Source organism: Trypanosoma equiperdum, assembly GCF_001457755.1.
Source record: "Trypanosoma equiperdum strain OVI genome assembly, contig: ctg_1557, whole genome shotgun sequence".
Lineage (NCBI taxonomy): Eukaryota > Euglenozoa > Kinetoplastea > Trypanosomatida > Trypanosomatidae > Trypanosoma > Trypanosoma equiperdum.
The window spans coordinates 39,887-56,005 of record NW_027123568.1 but is presented as its reverse complement, the minus strand read 5'-3'; the positions used below and the strand labels follow the sequence as shown (position 1 = coordinate 56,005).

At 50.4% G+C, this 16,119-nt stretch overlaps 9 protein-coding genes across 9 annotated transcripts; all 9 read left to right on the top strand.

Moving 5' to 3' along the window:
* Positions 1–726: 726 nt before the first annotated feature.
* On the top strand, positions 727–1,158 carry TEOVI_000472800 (protein of unknown function (DUF4379), putative; the record flags this gene model as incomplete). Its single annotated transcript, XM_067222112.1, has 1 exon — positions 727–1,158. One exon carries the CDS (start codon positions 727–729, stop codon positions 1,156–1,158), a length of 432 nt encoding a protein of 143 aa, XP_067078213.1.
* Positions 1,159–1,564: 406 nt separating this feature from the next.
* On the top strand, positions 1,565–3,055 carry TEOVI_000472700 (Zn-finger in ubiquitin-hydrolases and other protein, putative; the record flags this gene model as incomplete). Its single annotated transcript, XM_067222111.1, has 1 exon — positions 1,565–3,055. One exon carries the CDS (start codon positions 1,565–1,567, stop codon positions 3,053–3,055), a length of 1,491 nt encoding a protein of 496 aa, XP_067078212.1.
* A 453-nt stretch (positions 3,056–3,508) lies between these two features.
* On the top strand, positions 3,509–4,774 carry TEOVI_000472600 (uncharacterized protein; the record flags this gene model as incomplete). The annotated part of the gene is made up of 1 exon (XM_067222110.1): positions 3,509–4,774. The coding sequence occupies one exon, from the start codon at positions 3,509–3,511 to the stop codon at positions 4,772–4,774; it is 1,266 nt and encodes a 421-aa protein (XP_067078211.1).
* A 161-nt stretch (positions 4,775–4,935) lies between these two features.
* On the top strand, positions 4,936–5,553 carry TEOVI_000472500 (putative rRNA maturation factor YbeY, putative; the record flags this gene model as incomplete). The annotated part of the gene is made up of 1 exon (XM_067222109.1): positions 4,936–5,553. One exon carries the CDS (start codon positions 4,936–4,938, stop codon positions 5,551–5,553), a length of 618 nt encoding a protein of 205 aa, XP_067078210.1.
* A 424-nt stretch (positions 5,554–5,977) lies between these two features.
* TEOVI_000472400 (uncharacterized protein) lies at positions 5,978–7,381 on the top strand (the record flags this gene model as incomplete). The annotated part of the gene is made up of 1 exon (XM_067222108.1): positions 5,978–7,381. The coding sequence occupies one exon, from the start codon at positions 5,978–5,980 to the stop codon at positions 7,379–7,381; it is 1,404 nt and encodes a 467-aa protein (XP_067078209.1).
* Positions 7,382–7,872: 491 nt separating this feature from the next.
* Positions 7,873–8,277, top strand: TEOVI_000472300 (uncharacterized protein; the record flags this gene model as incomplete). The annotated part of the gene is made up of 1 exon (XM_067222107.1): positions 7,873–8,277. One exon carries the CDS (start codon positions 7,873–7,875, stop codon positions 8,275–8,277), a length of 405 nt encoding a protein of 134 aa, XP_067078208.1.
* A 529-nt stretch (positions 8,278–8,806) lies between these two features.
* On the top strand, positions 8,807–10,651 carry TEOVI_000472200 (uncharacterized protein; the record flags this gene model as incomplete). Its single annotated transcript, XM_067222106.1, has 1 exon — positions 8,807–10,651. The coding sequence occupies one exon, from the start codon at positions 8,807–8,809 to the stop codon at positions 10,649–10,651; it is 1,845 nt and encodes a 614-aa protein (XP_067078207.1).
* Positions 10,652–11,014: 363 nt separating this feature from the next.
* TEOVI_000472100 (vacuolar transport protein 4A, putative) lies at positions 11,015–12,397 on the top strand (the record flags this gene model as incomplete). Its single annotated transcript, XM_067222105.1, has 1 exon — positions 11,015–12,397. The coding sequence occupies one exon, from the start codon at positions 11,015–11,017 to the stop codon at positions 12,395–12,397; it is 1,383 nt and encodes a 460-aa protein (XP_067078206.1).
* A 601-nt stretch (positions 12,398–12,998) lies between these two features.
* TEOVI_000472000 (uncharacterized protein) lies at positions 12,999–15,803 on the top strand (the record flags this gene model as incomplete). The annotated part of the gene is made up of 1 exon (XM_067222104.1): positions 12,999–15,803. One exon carries the CDS (start codon positions 12,999–13,001, stop codon positions 15,801–15,803), a length of 2,805 nt encoding a protein of 934 aa, XP_067078205.1.
* Between the last annotated feature and the right edge of the window lie 316 nt (positions 15,804–16,119).

Below are 16,119 nucleotides of genomic sequence, written 5' to 3'. Positions count from 1 at the left end.
TTTTTTTTTCGTGGGGGAGAGGCTGATGGAGGGCAGATTGTGTTACTTCTTGGCGCCGCCACATGAAACCGCCTGTATTGGCGCAGTTGCCTAGCGTACATGTGTGTAAAAGATGCAAAATAAAATGAAAAGGGAATAAACTTGAAGAAGAGAGTATCCGTTAACTGATACTCAGTACAGAACTTGTTGGGACTCGTCTACGCTCCCATGCGGTCATGTAATGCGCTGCATTGCGAGTGTTTTGTGCGATTTCTGCACCGCCTCCGTGGGAAATGACACATTATCATATATCTCTCTCTGTCTGTCTGTGCATTTAAATGGGAAAGGGGAGGTATTTGATTCTTTCTCTGCTTTTTATACGTGTGTATGTGTGTGTACGTGTATGAGAGAGAGAGAGAGAGGAAGGATGGGGGTCACATGGTGAATGTTAAATCCCCAAAATGCCGGAACATTTACTGTCTTTCTTGTTTGGTATGTGGCACGACAACAACAACAAAAAGTTACTACTGCCTTCATGGTGTCGCGAAAATTTAACCACGAATGGTATCGTTGTATCACTTGTTTTCCTCCTCATTACACAATGTTGCAGTGGTTGTGTGTTTTATAAATGAAAAATAAAAAAAGGGAAGAAAGGAAACTCTTTTAGTCTGTACCCTGTATCATCTATTTCCCGTCCTTTAATTTACTTCTCATCTCGGTTAATACTTACTTAGATAGCAGTTATTGATGCGGCACTTTGGACCTTCCATAGCACATTTTCCCCTGAGCGCTAACCAACTGCGCTTCAAAGCATCGCACATTCGAATAGCCAACCGCAAACGGGTAGAAATGTTCGTAGCGAAGCGTTTCCACCTCCCAACACGACTTGCAACGGCTGCACCGGACATCGCAGCAGAATGGCATGATGAACTCAATCCAATGCACATGTATCCGGCAATTATTGGAATTGGTCACGTGCAGCCGGTATGGTGGAAGTGCGCCATTTGCAGCCATTCGTATCAAATGAGTGTTGAGAAACGTGTAGTGCGGGGTGGCGGCTGCCCTCAGTGTGTAGTTAATGGGAAGCGAGCGGTAGCAGATGGAGCGCTTGAAGGGGAAATGGATTCGCAGTTGCGGCCAAAGAGGCCCGTCATGTTCAACATGCGTACAAAGTACTGAGTCTAATAGGTGAGGTCACAATATTCGCAAAGTTTTCACCGACGCATCGGTCTGTCATACACAAGAAAAAAAAACATACGCGTGCATGTTTCCCTCGTCCCCCGTGTCCTAACGGACCGCGAGCGGGCACCTACGTGCATAGCCACTCCATAATGACAGATTTTTTTTTCTGGTTAACTTGTTGTGTTCATTAGTTACCGTCTTTGTATTTTACCGTCGTCCTTCATCCCATCTCACCCGATCTTCTATGCGGTAACTCCCCACTAAGAAAAAAAGCAGAAATTCCTGCATTGATAATAATAATCATAATTATTATTATTACTGATTTGTTTTGGATTGCGGCTCTAGTTTTGGTTTTGTTGCAATTAGTTAGTTGTTTTGATTGCCCAGTGGGGTTGCATGTACGATGCTTCGGTGTCGAGTAGCGGATGTCGTTTCCAGTGACCAAATGTGTGAGATGACTAACTTTCCCCCCGTCCAGGCTACCGTTGGCTACGTTCAGCTACTCCGCCGACTTAGTTTCAAGCGGGAATTCTTTGTGCCCTTTGTGCCCACGAAACACGTAATTTTCACTTTTCAGACGCGCAATCCGCTGGAAGAGGGAAAAGTGAAGGATGAAGTAACTGATCTTGTGTCTCATTATTTCAACTGGATTAGGGAGAGGGGAGTCTATTCTTTCCAGATACTACAGCTTTATGTGTGCATCCTCTCGGGTTGCACCGTTGTTGTCATCGAATGCCCTGACACACTTACTACTTTAGACGTGCACTCATTCTCGCAAGAGCCAGAGGCACCAACGGTGGGGAAGCGTCGCGTGTTGGTGTTTCCGTGCGATAATGATGAAATATCAGACTCTGAGTTGGAGAGCAATTATTATATTGTCCCCACATGCACGCTTTGCGCAGAGAGGTTGGAACCCACACTTACCGGCTACAGTTCTCCCACTTGTAGTTGTGTTGATGGAAGGGAGTGCAGGTGCCTGCTCGAGCAGTCCTCCTGCGTGGTGTGTCAAACATCCATCACAATGCAGCATGAGAGCCAGAAAGTGCAATGTGAGCAGTGCAGCCGCACAGGTGATCCATGGATCTGCCTTGTGTGTGGGTACGTTGGATGTAGTCGATACCAAGCTAAGCACGCAAGGGAACATTACCTGCAGCACAAACACCTCTTTTCCATGAGCCTCCTCACACAACAGATATGGGACTACGACAGCGACGCCTTTGTGCACCGTGTGGTTGTTCTCCTAGACAATGCTACGGGTGCTGTCAATCGTGTACAGTATCCTGACAGAGACAATATCCCGTCATCCCTCGCGGACGAATACGTTGACGCCGCAGCGGAAAAGGTGAGCAAGAAGCACATTAACGCAAAATTCGACTCCAAAGTTGAAACGTCAAACGAGCAATTGGCTCTTATGATTATAAGTGAGTTGAATACTCGTCGTGTGGAGTACGAAACAGAAATGCATGGAGGCTCTCACCATTTGAATGATGAACTCATGGGTGACCCCTCGCTGTGTAGCGTCATTGTCGCAGAAAGGGCTTGTGCTGCCTCCCGTGAGCGGTGGTGGCAACTACACAATGCTAACAAAAGCATTCAGGAGGAGTTGATGCAGCGGAGGAGGGAGGAAGAAGCACACCAAAAAACGATCGATGAGCTCCAGCAGGAGTTGCGGAGTGTCGTGCAACACTACGCGACACGGGAGTACTCCCTCTTAACGGAAATCAATGAGCTGCGACAAACAATTACAGACGTGGAAACTAACTTGCGAACGTTTGCGAAGTTGTCCAGAGGACTTGGGAACGACACATTGGAACACGTTCGTATTGTGGGAGGAACGAAGGAGCCAAAACCAAGGAGGAGAGGCGGAAATAACACAAGAGACGGGAGAGCGTAGAGCGCATGTATGTTCCTCTCCCTCTCCCGTCTTGGTGTCACTTCTCCAAAGGGAGAATTTAGCGCTGAAGGGTTGGCTACCCATATTGATCCCCCTCTTCGTAAATTTATACATATATATGTTTGCTTATGTGCTTAGTTACTGGCACCAGTGTCACTGTCTTAGAAACTCCCTCATAACGAATTTGTAATACACTGAAAAAAGTTTGGGTGAGGGTTAGATAACCTTCGTGCCAGGTGGAGCTGCGTTAGTGTTGTGCGAACTAAACAAATAAAAGGACGTGTGGTGCCCGTGCATGCGTTGGACTAGTGTTTAGTGTTCTGCCTCATATCCATGGGCACATTATCCCTTTTCTCTTTTTTCCGCACAAATACATCTATACACTAGCACCTACAGTACTGTACCCCCTGTGGGAAGGTAAAAACGACATTTTTCTGGACGCTTGATGCAACCATGATGATAGGTGTCCCGCCTGAGGCATCTTACCTCCTTCAAAGGTTAAGCCGCCCCAACAAGTTCAAGAGTTATGCATCCGCTCGCTCCTTTGAGGCCGATTGCGCTGACTTGATCACATTGTGGACCAACCTGCCACTGGCACCGGGAACGGAGGAGGGAGAAGATATGCAAAGGAAGTTGGTGGACATGTGGTCCGGCTTTGTGAAGAACGCGGTTTCCTATGTGATGAGTGGCAATCCACTACTGAATTACAGGCCACTGTTGGAGGCAATCTTGGCGTCGAGTGCAGCAGTTGAGTCGTCCATACTTACAGCAGCATCGTGCAGCTCAGCTGTCTCCACCAACTCAGAGTGTGTTGAGTCCCTCACGAAGGCTGTAGTCGATGTCGTGGCTAAGCGGACCGCTGAGATAGCAGCGCTGATTCCTCCACTAGACTTGTTACAACAGGTGCTGATGTTCATTGACCTACTGCAGGAATATTATCACCTTCCGGGAGATAAGATGAAAACGACCGGCAACTGTACGTCTTTGAACCCAATTTTACTTCATCCCCTGATATTAAACGTTGTCAAAGCTTACACGAAGCTTGTCGAGCGCTGTGCTACGTTGTTCGTTGAGGAAGTGGCCTTCCCCACCTACTGGAATATTGGCGGTGCGCCTTCCCCCGCCTGTATACTTGTTGATGGTGTTCACCCAACGATTTACTTTTGCTTCACCACAATGATCTCCCTTGTACGGGCTTACAGAAACAGCGGTCTTGCGGGGGACGACAGATCATGTCGCCAAGTTATTGCGCAGGTGTGGTACCATGGTTCCTTCGCAATGATCGCCGCGGTAGAAACTGTGGAAAATAGCGAAAAACGGAAAAGGCAACTTGAGATAGATACATTACATTACGTGTTATTTGCTCGTATGTTTCGTGAGTTTGTTGGGGAGGGTTACTTTGCCCCGGTCACCAGGGCACTTGTGAAACTTCTTGTGACAGTAGGCGGGTGTGTCCGCGGCGGAGCAGAAAAAGAGGAAGCCAGCGTACACGTACACAGCTGCACAAAATTCGTCGACGACATATGGAACGTGTGCCCAATAAAAGAGCTGGAGTGGCTTCAGCTGGGGGCAGCGGCCCGTGTGGCTCGGCGTGACGGCAGCCCTAACGATGGAGCCTTCGTTCCGTGGAGCAAAGCTTTTGTTCGTGCTGCAAATGTAGAAGTGGCGCGAGAGGTTCCAGCAGGATGGGAAAGTACTTGCTTTAATAAACTTATGTGATGCCTCTAGTCCCTCACACCGAAAGGAGGAAAATGCGAAGTACAGAGAGTGATTTGGTGTTGGCCTGTAGAGCTGTGAATGTCTTATCGTGGTACTTGTACCGTTACATTGCTTGTCTAGTGAACCACATGCATTCGTTCCCCTGGTTTGTACTCAAGTAGATGCCACGCTCCCTGTTTCGCAACGTTCGTGTGCTGGGCGCCACGCCTCGGTTCGCCGCCGGTGTTCAAGGGTTGACAGAAGCAGTGTTGCTGGCGGAACGAGCCCCACAAGCTGTTGAACTTTCCATCCACTTTGTTACACCTGGCAGAATGCATGAGCTGAACCTCGAGCATCGTGGAGTGGACAAACCAACAGACGTACTGACGTTCCCTGGAAGCGGAAGTGGGACGCCCTATGCAAAGTTCCTCAACGAAACAGTTTTGCTAGCTCGTGTGGAGGGTGACAACGCGTGCGTCGCTGACCCAAGTGTATTGGCGGAGCGTCGTGCCCTCCTTCAGGAGCTCGGTGACATTTACTTTAGCGTGGAATACATTTCGATGCGTTGCTCGTGCAGGCCCACGCACTGCCTAAGGTTCCACGACTATCTGCAGGCGGCGTTGACGCACGCGCTGCTTCATGCCTTGGGGTACGATCACGCCACACCTGAGCAGTGGAAGAGGATGACGAAACGAGAAAGGTTTCTTAGGCATCGGTTATCTGTTTGGCGGCGGCGTTGGCCAGGCTGCCTCCAGGAGCTGGATGGAGTTGAAATGCTGATGTCCCCGGTGACGCGGTGAGAGGTGCGTACAGGCGATGGGGCAGAATGAGTGCATGGGTGACCGATTGTTTCCGTTCGGGATGTGTGTGGCATTTAGACTGGTGGAAGTATATCTGTCCATATATCTGTCTATATATATATATATATATATACATTTTTTACGAGAAGAGAAAAATCCCTTCCCATTTGAGACCAAAGCTGTCTAATGTCACGAAGTTGATTGCCTGGTACCCGCACAGTGTCTTCGCACGCCGGATTACTCTCCGTTGCTCAACTTCTGTCCACTGATCTCTTTTTTGTTCGTCGGTTGAGTTGTTTAGAGGAGGTCGCCAACGTTGGTGCCGTAGAACAGAAGAGAAAAGGGGTCATTACACTATCATTAAGGGGTAGCACCTTGCCTTCACTCCCTCCTTGTTTGGTCGGTTAGCGTTTTTAAGCGCACTATGACCTTGCCTGAATTGGCGGAGCCCTGCGCACTTTTGCGTGTGTCGGTAGGAAAGCAAAGGAGAAGGTACCTCGGAAAGCAGAAACATGCAAAACGAATAGTTGGGGGAAGCGAGAGATATGCTGAAGAAGTTAGGATTAGGAATTTCATCAAGGGTGTGGAACCGCTTCCGCCGGTGAAAGAGTGTGAAGTGATGGACTATGTAAGGAAACTTAAGTTGGAGGATCTTACGGACGATCGGGCAGCCCACCTGACGTCACCGTACTCCTTGCACGCCCATATCATGCGGGAAGTGTTGGAAGAACTGACGGAAAATATCTGCGCTTCGGTGCAAAATTGTGAGTGGAATAAACCCACCGAGAGACGGGAATGGGACATGGATTTCCGTTTCTTGCACGAGTGGTGGCTGTCGCTACGCACTCTTCCCTACAGGGAGGAACCAAATGGCCACTACCCGCCTCTTATCCCGTGGAGTGAGCGTGGAAAGGAGGCGGAAAATCAGCTTCTCGCGGACGTTGCTCTCAAGATACGTCAGTCAAAATCCCCGCTGTACCTCCTTCACCTTGATCACATAAATCTCACTCCCGAGCAAACAAACGTGCTTCTGTTAGATGGTGTCTTTAGAAATAATAACAGTGGTGTGGAGACCTTTTCTGCTCAGTTCTGCAACATTGGTCCTGCCTCACTGCTGGTGATACTTCTGATTCTTAACCATGCCACTCAGTTGGAGCCGCAGGTAGAAAACTTACACCTTGCTTACAACTGGATCGATGCTTCCTGTGTGAACATGCTGACGACACTTCTTCCGCTGACGAGCATAACACGACTGAGCCTTCGCGGCAATCGTTTTGGGGGTGGAGATGTAGGATTATTTCAGGAGTTCCTGATGGGCGGCTGTATGTTTCTAGAAGAACTCGACTTAGGTTATACTTCACTAAGCGCCCCTGAAGTGTATCAACTTATCCGTACTATTCCACTGCTTGGGCAGTTACGCGTGCTGCTGTTGGACGGCGTGCCTGTACCGGAGGGTAAAGCGGCATCTCTTCTACGCGCCATTCAGTTATCACAGCTTATTAAAGTGTCGCTGATTGCAATCCCAGCATGCTCTAGTGACTCGTATTTGGGGCGAGTTGCCGAGGCGTGTAGAAAACATTGGACGGGCCGCAGTGGGAAGGGGTCGGGATGGTACTCCAGAGGGTCGGGTAGCTTCTTTGAGGCGTTTGACAATCGGGCTTCAACGTTTTTCAGACCCAGAGACCGGTCGGCGCTCCCTCCCGGGTATCGTCCATTCACCACGAACGATCCGTCGCTTCACCCCTGGTCGAGAAGGTTGGGGACTCCAACAGATGGCACAAGGGAGGGGGGATGGTTTACTTCACCTTACCCAGCTAGCCAAGGATGAATATGTAGGGCGTTAGATGCGCTAGTTTGTAGACTGGATTTTTATTTGTTCCACAGACACACACGAGCCTCTACCCACAAATCAAAGAAAAAGGTCTTTAGTGGCCGTTCTTGTGTTTGTGTGTTTGTTTGTTTTTGTTGTTTTTTGTTTCTCTGTTCCCCTTTCTTTATTGAGCGTATCTTACCGTTGTTATGCGCCCATGTACCTTCCAAACTTCCCGACTCTCCATATTTGACCACCTTCACCGCCCTATGGCCGTTTTCTTGGGTATGTATACAAAAGCCACCCCCGTTACGTTAATACATGCCGTAATGACATCACTAGTGTCCTCACCCTTCTCTTCACGACTGCATTTTCTCTGCATTACTTGCCTTTGTTTCTTTTTCCCGGAAATCACTTGGTCCTTCACAGCCATAGTACTGGAGGAAAGTGCTTTGCTGGCCGTTAACTCAGCCCAAGGAAGAGGCACCCTTTATATAACCATACTAGTGATGTTGTGCCGGTCATCACTGTGGTTGTGTGGTCCCAAGATGACGCACACCAACGCGCAACAACAGGTGCTGGAAATTAACTCCGCTTATTCACTTCTCCGCATGTGCTATCGCTCCATCGATATCAAAGTTAAGTCCCGTCACGCCCGCCAGTTCCTGCAGAGGCGGCTGATGGAGCAGTGGCATGTGCATTGCCGCGAGACGGATCCGGAGAAGCAGCGGTTTCTGATGGATCATGCGGGAGCTTTCCTTCAGGCGCTTCATTCCCCCCGCAACCCGAAGCCAGGTGAGCCGATTGTGTTTCAGTTGTCGAGACGACAAGCATACGAAGAGGCGCTCAAGGAGAAGGCTGAGCGTGCCACGAAGACGGTGCATAAATTACCCGTGGACGCGAAACTTAGTTGAGGCGTGTCATAAATTGCGGTAAGGTGTGTTGAACTTGAATTTTCGGCGGGTGCCCGCGGTGTGACCCCTTTGGAGCGCGGACCCACGCCCCAAAATGGACCAGTCGGTCCTGTGTATGGGGGCGTTGCTTGCCAATATTCACCTGTGGATGCCTTACCTGCGATAGGAAGGTGAAATCATAAGGCGTAGTGGTGCAATTTCATTGACTAGTGGGGCGCTCCTTCAGTCGGATCCATGCCAACAAAAAAAAACGTGCTCTGGAAACGGGAGGTGCATTTGCTCGTAATGTTGTGGACGCGTGTGTGTCGTGTTTGTTTGTTTGGACTTCCACACGTCTACCCATGTTTATCGTGTTCTGTTTCCTTTCGTAACTGTGAATTTATTTCGTTCTTACTGAGGCAGGGAGGTGATGTTGGTCGATTTTTATGTGCGTTCAGTGAGGAAACAGATGACCAACTTTTAAATTTGTCAACCGTCTTTGCTGCTCTCGTTGCCTCACTCCCATCGTCACTCGTGCGCGTAGTCAAACATGTTTTCCTTCCTTACTTCGGGAGGGGCGCCAGTTTCCCACATAACCGGGAAGAGGGGGACTGCCGTTCCGGTGAAGCGATTGCGGGGTATTGCTCGCCTTCCCCCGGCGGGGGGCCTACGCGTACGTGCGAATGCCGGAATTATGGCAATGGCGCCCTCCTCCTCTACGTCGCAGGAGGGCGACCACTCGTTCAACACCCTGGCAGTTGCAAGCCTGAATCCGGAAGTGCCTTCTCAAGTAGAGCTTACAGTCATGACCGTCACGACCGCCGGCTGCGGGGAGGAACTTTCTTCAATGACAGTCGCACGGCGCACTTTCAACTTCAGTGCTGAGCCATCGCAGGGCATTTCCAAGGTGGTGTGGGCTGGTCGAACGACAATTGCCGTGATGAGCTCTGTTGGTGAGGTGGTGTGCCTTCGCTCGGGCTTGTGCGAGCCGTCTAATGCGCAAAACGATAGCGAGAATGATGACGGCGGCGATGGTACGTGTGAGGGTGACAGTAGCGTCTTGCTCCGCATCCCGCAGCACGCGATTGATGTGTGCGCGTTGACAGTTAACGGATACGCAGTCATAGTTACCACTGATCACATACGGACAGAGAGTTATGCGTTCGCAATTTCTGGTGGCGCCGCGGCTGCGAGTCATCAACACCGGGAGCTATCTATTGGAGCCTTTCAACTTATTTCCGGTTTGTCAGACTGCCACGGATGTCCCGCGGTTCTTCTTGGGTGCACGCTTGGAAGCGTTGTTCTATTTGAATGGTCGTCTGTCAAAGAGAAGCCTATTGCTATTCGGTCGCTCCTTATGGGACCCACCACCCGCTACATGGCAATCTCCGCTGGTGTGCAATATGTTAGTGTTGCCACGAGCGGTGAGGAGGTGGAACGAGTTGTCACATTTTGCGCACTGGGAAACACTGGAGCTGAGGACCAGGCAGAGCGGGGTGCGCTTTCCCTGAAGATGGCAGACGGCACCCCCCTTTGCGTAATGGAAACCGTAAGCGACTCGACTGCTTCACACTATTCGTCTGTGCTCCCATCGTGGAACGATGTCTGCCGTTTGGACTCTGGTCGTCCGCAAAGCGTTAGTTCGTTGCTACTAGTAACGCAGCCGCAGTTAAGTCCGACAGCAGCGGTGCCACAAATCCTAGTTGTTTCGGTTGCTCAAGATAAGTTGCATGTATTAAGAAACACGAGTTGTACTGATGTTCCGGCAGGCAAAAGAAAGGGGAGTGCTGAAGCGCTGCGCCCAGAGACCACAATTGATGCTCAAATTTTCCTCGCGACCTCTCTGGAGTGCAAAAACGCCTTGAGCATGTTTAGGGGGGACGCCACCATGGTCGCCACGATCCGACGCCCACGGAACACAACTCCAGGGAAGCTGGGGGGAGAGCTATGTCTGTTTGATAGCGAGCGGGCAATTGTGTTTGGCTTATGTGAAAATTGTGAAGTGGAGCCACGGGCTTCTGTTGGTGTTGAGCATGAGTCCAGTCTTTTGGCTGGGTTAGTGTGGCCCTTTGACACTTCGGATGCTCTGCTCCTGCTCTCAGGGAAGCTTCTTGATGGCTGTCATGGTTCTAATGATGTTAGTAATGATGCAAGACCGAAAGGAGAAACGAAGAAAGTAACAGTGCGCACCATTGGGGATCTTACACTGGTATCTGAGATTCCACAACCGTGGAGACGAAGTGGAGCAGCAGGCTTGGACGAGGAAAGGCTGACGGAGGTGGTGCGGGCAGTTGTGCGGCAGGAAAACGAGAAGATGATGCAGAGATTAGAAAAACGCCTAGAGGCAATCGAACGTACTCTCAGTTTGTTATCGAGCCAGCGGGGGCGCGAATGATTCTGTGAGGGGGGCAAAGTAAACTTGAATTTGTGGGGGTGTGCGATAGTCACCGCTTAATGGGCCGGTTGTGGATGTTGCATCGCTTCTTCCTTACACTTTGCCTCTCTCTCAAATGTGAAGTGTTCTTCGAATATTCCCCGCCTACGTTTGATTGTGTGGATATCCCTCTGATGAAAAACTCTCCCACCTACCTTCACCAACGAATATAATATACGTGCGTTCACGTGCACTTACATTAGCGAGGCAAAAAAAAAGCATTCACAGATAGAGGGCAGGCAAATAATAGATTTTCCAAGAAGGTGTGACAAGAACAACAACGACAACTTTTCTCAACTCTCGCCCTTGGAAGTTCGATCGGCCATGGAAGATTCCTTCAACCTGAAGAAAGCAGAAGAGGCCATACAGTTAGTGACGGAGGCGCGCGAATTGCTTCTGCAATACAGTCACTTCCGAAATGCCGGTGAGGACGCAATCATTCGCCTCCAAGGAATACTGCGCGCCATACTACAGTGTTCCTCTTTAATGCAAGCATATGACGATTCGCCGCATCGTTGCGCCATTTACGCCCACGTTTCCCGTACCCTTCTCAGAGTTATTGATCTTCCACCTGACGGAACCTTTCCCTCTAGCCACCGACAACACCAGCAACTTCAGCAGTACGAGATGGAGGCAAAACCATCAGTCTCCAGCTGTGAACAGGAAGTGGAGGAGCTTGGAGCCGCCATTTTGTACCCACCGGGAAGTGTCGATGGGCTCAAAGAGCATGGAAATACCAACAGGGTCCGGTGGGTTGACGTGAGTGGCTGTGAGGACGCCATTGCTGCCTTGAAACGAGCAACGGTGCTCCCACTACGATTCCCTCATCTGTTTCAAGGTAAACGGCACCCGCCCCGGCATATTCTCCTTTACGGCCCACCAGGTACAGGCAAGACGCTGCTTGCTGCGGCGGCCGCGGCTGAGTATGCAGCACCACTGCTTACCGTGTCATCAGCAGACATTTTGAGCAAGTGGATTGGGGATTCGGAGCGACAGGTGCGGCGCGTTTTCGAGGTGGCCGCCTCCTTCCCCCGCTGCGTTCTATTTCTTGACGAGATCGACGCGATAGGTGGCGTACGGGGCGGGGCCGGGGAGAGCGAAGCATCTCGGCGAGTCAAAACTGAACTGCTTCTGCGCATGCAAAAATCGCATGTGGATGGAATCACGCTTATAGCAGCCACCAACATTCCTTGGGGACTTGACAGCGCTATTCTTCGGCGTTTTGACCAACTCGTCTTTGTGGGGCTTCCGCCCTCGGCGGCGCGGTTCCGACTTATTGTTGAGGAACTACGGCATGTGCCAAGTGAACTTGGTGAGGAGGACATCCAGTGGCTCGTCAACTCCACTGAGGGATACTCAGCATCAGATATTTGCCGCATAACGCGACGTGCCGTCATGGAACCTATACAGAAGATTTCAATGGCGGGGTATGCAAAGCCTATCAGACCTTCCACCACTACTGTGAGTAACAGCGCCCCGACTGACAATGAATTGGTTTCACAAAAGTCGAGCAGCGGCAGCCCGCAGTACGTACTTTGCGACGAAGATGAAGAAGGAGCGCGACCAATTGAAACTGTGCCTACGGCGGCACTACACGTACCGGCAGTGTGTAGGGAGAATTTTGAGTGCGCGCTCCGTGAATTCCCGCCCACTACCACTTCGGAAGAGCTGGAAAAGTTCTTAAAGTGGCGCACAGGAGGAAAATGAGGACCTGCGTAACATTTTGCTGGCAAGCATGAACTCACATCAGTAAGCGAAAGGCGAGGAAGAACTAGGAGTAACCTCTGTCCCTAACCCTAACCCACTAGCGGCGGACCTCCACTCTTGCTGTGGACACATATATCTTATTTCTTTATTATTGTCATCATAAACACGCTCCACCCACTATACACTCCTCACAGAAATATTTGTTTTATATGCTATTATAATGTGTGCACCCGCGCACCCTAACCCTAACCCGACATGCAGAGAGGTATTGTTTCTCACCTCTTTGACTTCATCATTTTTTTTCCTTTTGTGAATTCGTTTAGATGGCTTCTTCAAATTGGTTTTGCGTATTGCTTTGTACCGCTGGTAGCTGAAAATTATTTTTGTATTGCTGCTTTACCATTACTACCACCGTGCGCTTCACATTCAGTCATTTCCATGTTATTTCCTTTTTCTGCCTTCCCGCCAGATTTCCTGAGATAACTGTAATTAGGGTGGGAGGCATATATAAGAAGCACAGCCTTAACAGTGCATTAATACGAGGAGAGAGGAGATCTCGTTAACGAGACACACACGTGGAAATTTATTCGCCTACTTCATCATGATGTCACCGTCCCTCGCGTTGCTTCTGTTGTTTGGTAGCGTCGTCGCGAAGGCTGTGGATATTCTGCACTATGATGGATTTGTGCCGGAAGTGGAAGAACTTGTAGAGTCAAACATCGCGCCCTTACTGGCGTATGATGACGGACTCCTCTACACTTCAGGAAACAGCGAGAGTGGGGCGGCGGTGTGCGGAACAACAGCCAATATCACACCGCGTATGGTATTTCCCATTACTTTGAAGAAGTTAGACAGCATGCACAGAAGGGTGCAACAAGGGATGCCATGGAGCGGCACCATGTTGGATCTTAATATGGTAGAGGGCTGCTACACGAAGTACGACGAGGATGGAGAAGTTTGTGCCGCATCGCTGCAGTCGCTGCCGAAACAGTGCGGAATGGATATTGAGAGCTCCACAATGTATTGGGCGTACCGTGTGAACCAGAGGAGTCCGGTGGCCGAATCGACAAAAGTGTTTGAAAACGGGGCTAGCGTTCTTGTTGAAGATATTTTGTACATCCGCCCGCAGCGTGAGGAGTTGCGCCGCGCTATTCGGTTAAACAAGGAGTTCAACAAGGCGGGGGCTGAGTTGTTTGAAATTGCACGTCGAGGGTGGAAGCTGAACACTACCGAAGAGGACCAGCAAGCCTTTCGCCACGCCGTGAGCGCTAGGGGGACACAGATGGTGAAGGAAGCCTATTCTGCCGCAATGCGAAAATGGAAAATTGTTAAGCAGTGGCTGAAGACGTCCATTGGGAAAGTGGACCGCCAGGTTCCCACCTTCACAGCCGTCGGTAATGGAACTTTGCTTTCAATGGACGTCTGTTGTAACGTTGCGGAAAGGATAGACGATTGGATGCCTATAACAGATCGTAATTTGTACATCCCTGGCGTTCACGGTCGCTCGTATTCAGAGTTGCTAACCTTCTTTCGTGGAACAAAGGTGAACGAGAGCAGCAAGGAGCGTTATCCTAATGTTAATCACCTCCCCTGCGCAGCGGTGTCGCTTGCCGTTGCAATGATGCTACACGATGACTTCCCTGTACGTCTGTTGTATCAAAACATAACGGGTGAAGCTAATACGGAAACACTCTGGCCTTGGGCTCGATTCGAGGAACTTAGCACCGTAACTACAATGAGTCCCAAGTACCGCAGTTACACCATGAAGCAGTTCGCATACATTCTCAATTATACACTCGACCATTCAGCGGAAACGGGGAGGTTTGGGGGCGGTCTGGCACTCGCCGAATGCGTGACTCGTAGTATCCTCCGCATCACCGGTAGGGACGGTTTGCCGCCGCAACCCTCACTCTTCGATTGTTATTCACCGGCGTATAACCAATCTCGAATGAAATCCACCGACAATGAAGCACCTCCCAGCAAATATAAGTGGGTCGCTGGAGGAGAAGGGATGGAATCCTATGCAGGAACGCCATGTCCGTGGGGCTTTACTCGTGCGAGTGGAAACCTTTGGAGCACACGAGAGCCATGTGTCGTCTGCCCGCCGGGATCCTTCAGCGACGGTGAGGGTGGTTGTCGCTGCAGCAGTGCCTCCTACCCAACCCTCATGGGCTGCATGACCAAAAGGGGGCGGTATCCAATAAAAGCTAAGTGGAAGTGGCTTGGCGGGCCGATGGGCGTCAGGGTTGCCAATAGGGACAATGGCCAGTTGGTGCCTTTGCTTGTGGTGAAAGCGCCACCGAATGCTGAGGATGGAGACCAAGTAAAAGTGCTGATTGAGTGCACAAAGGGGCTAACGGAGTTTAAAGCAGTCATAACATCCACACAGAGTAATTCTTCCAAGACTGAGCTTGTCGACCTCCCAGTGGAGCGCAACACGTACATCTTCACCACATCGAATACTACAATCAGTCTGGACACCTCAGCGGCGTTCGGTGGAGACCAGTGCAACTTCAGCACGAAGGTGGTAAACCCAAAGTATAGCGACTCACCTGTGGTGCAGGCGGGCACACTGCTGGTTTTACCCCCTGTAGCGGAGTTGAGGAACACTGCCCTCCCCGTGCAGCAATCATCAGCGAATGCAATGGCAGTTGAGCAACTTGCGAACTGCACGAGCGAGGTGCGTAACGACCCTGGCAGTGTTGGCATCGCTCTCTGCGTCACTCATGGGCAGGACGTCTCTGTACGCATCGGCACACATGCATACACGCCGCTCACAAATGCGATGTGGCATATTCTTAAGAGGTCAGTTTGGACCAACGGGGCGAAAGCAAAGGAGTTGGGTAAGCTAATGAAGCCGGTGGTTGAGAGAATGCGCCTCGCAGTGAAGGTAACGTTCAAATGCCATGGAAATGTCACCACGGTGGGAGAAGCGTTTAGTGGAAACATCGCCGTCGGACGCGCCATGCATACGGTTGGCGTCAAATCCAACAATATCTCAGAACTAGTGGTGACAACACAAATTGTTGACTTCTGTACAACAGAAGAAGGTGTCCATCACACAAGCTGCGCGGGCTCCAGGCACCTTTTTATCGCAAGCGATGTATCTAACGTCACCTTCTTTCTTGCCCCGCGAAATAATACAGAAGGCCACAGAGCAGATGATGACGACAACGACGAAGGTCGTAATGAAAGTGCGAAGAAGCCCCATGAAGGAGGACACGACGAGGGCGCCGATGTGACGCAGCAGTCTCGAATGGTATCGGGTATGCTCCGCTTGAGAGTGCCACTCATTGCTCTTGGAGCGGTGGATGCTTTGCTGGTTGCCATCACTGCAGCAATAACAGTCCTGTATTACGCACGCTACCGCAAGACCGCGCTGCCTGAGGTCGAAGGTAATCCTTGAGGTGCTTTGCTCCCCACGGTTTCTTTGTCTTGTTGGTCTTTATGGCGAGAATAGTATTTGCTTGGAGGAGGCGGCGCTGTTGAGCGAAGTTGCTCGTATAAACATTTTCATTTCTCCCTTTTTAATTGTAAGAAAAAAAAACTCGTTTAGTTTCACACCCCTTCGTGCATCTCTGTCTAGAGTGAAAGGGTTGCCGTTGCTGAGGCTTTGATCCTCAAGCTTATCGCTATCTAATTTTATTTGATTGGGCCGCGTATGGCCCATCTTTCCCCCTTTTCTTCCTTTTTGTTAGCCGCGGCGTCACGCTGCAGCTCGT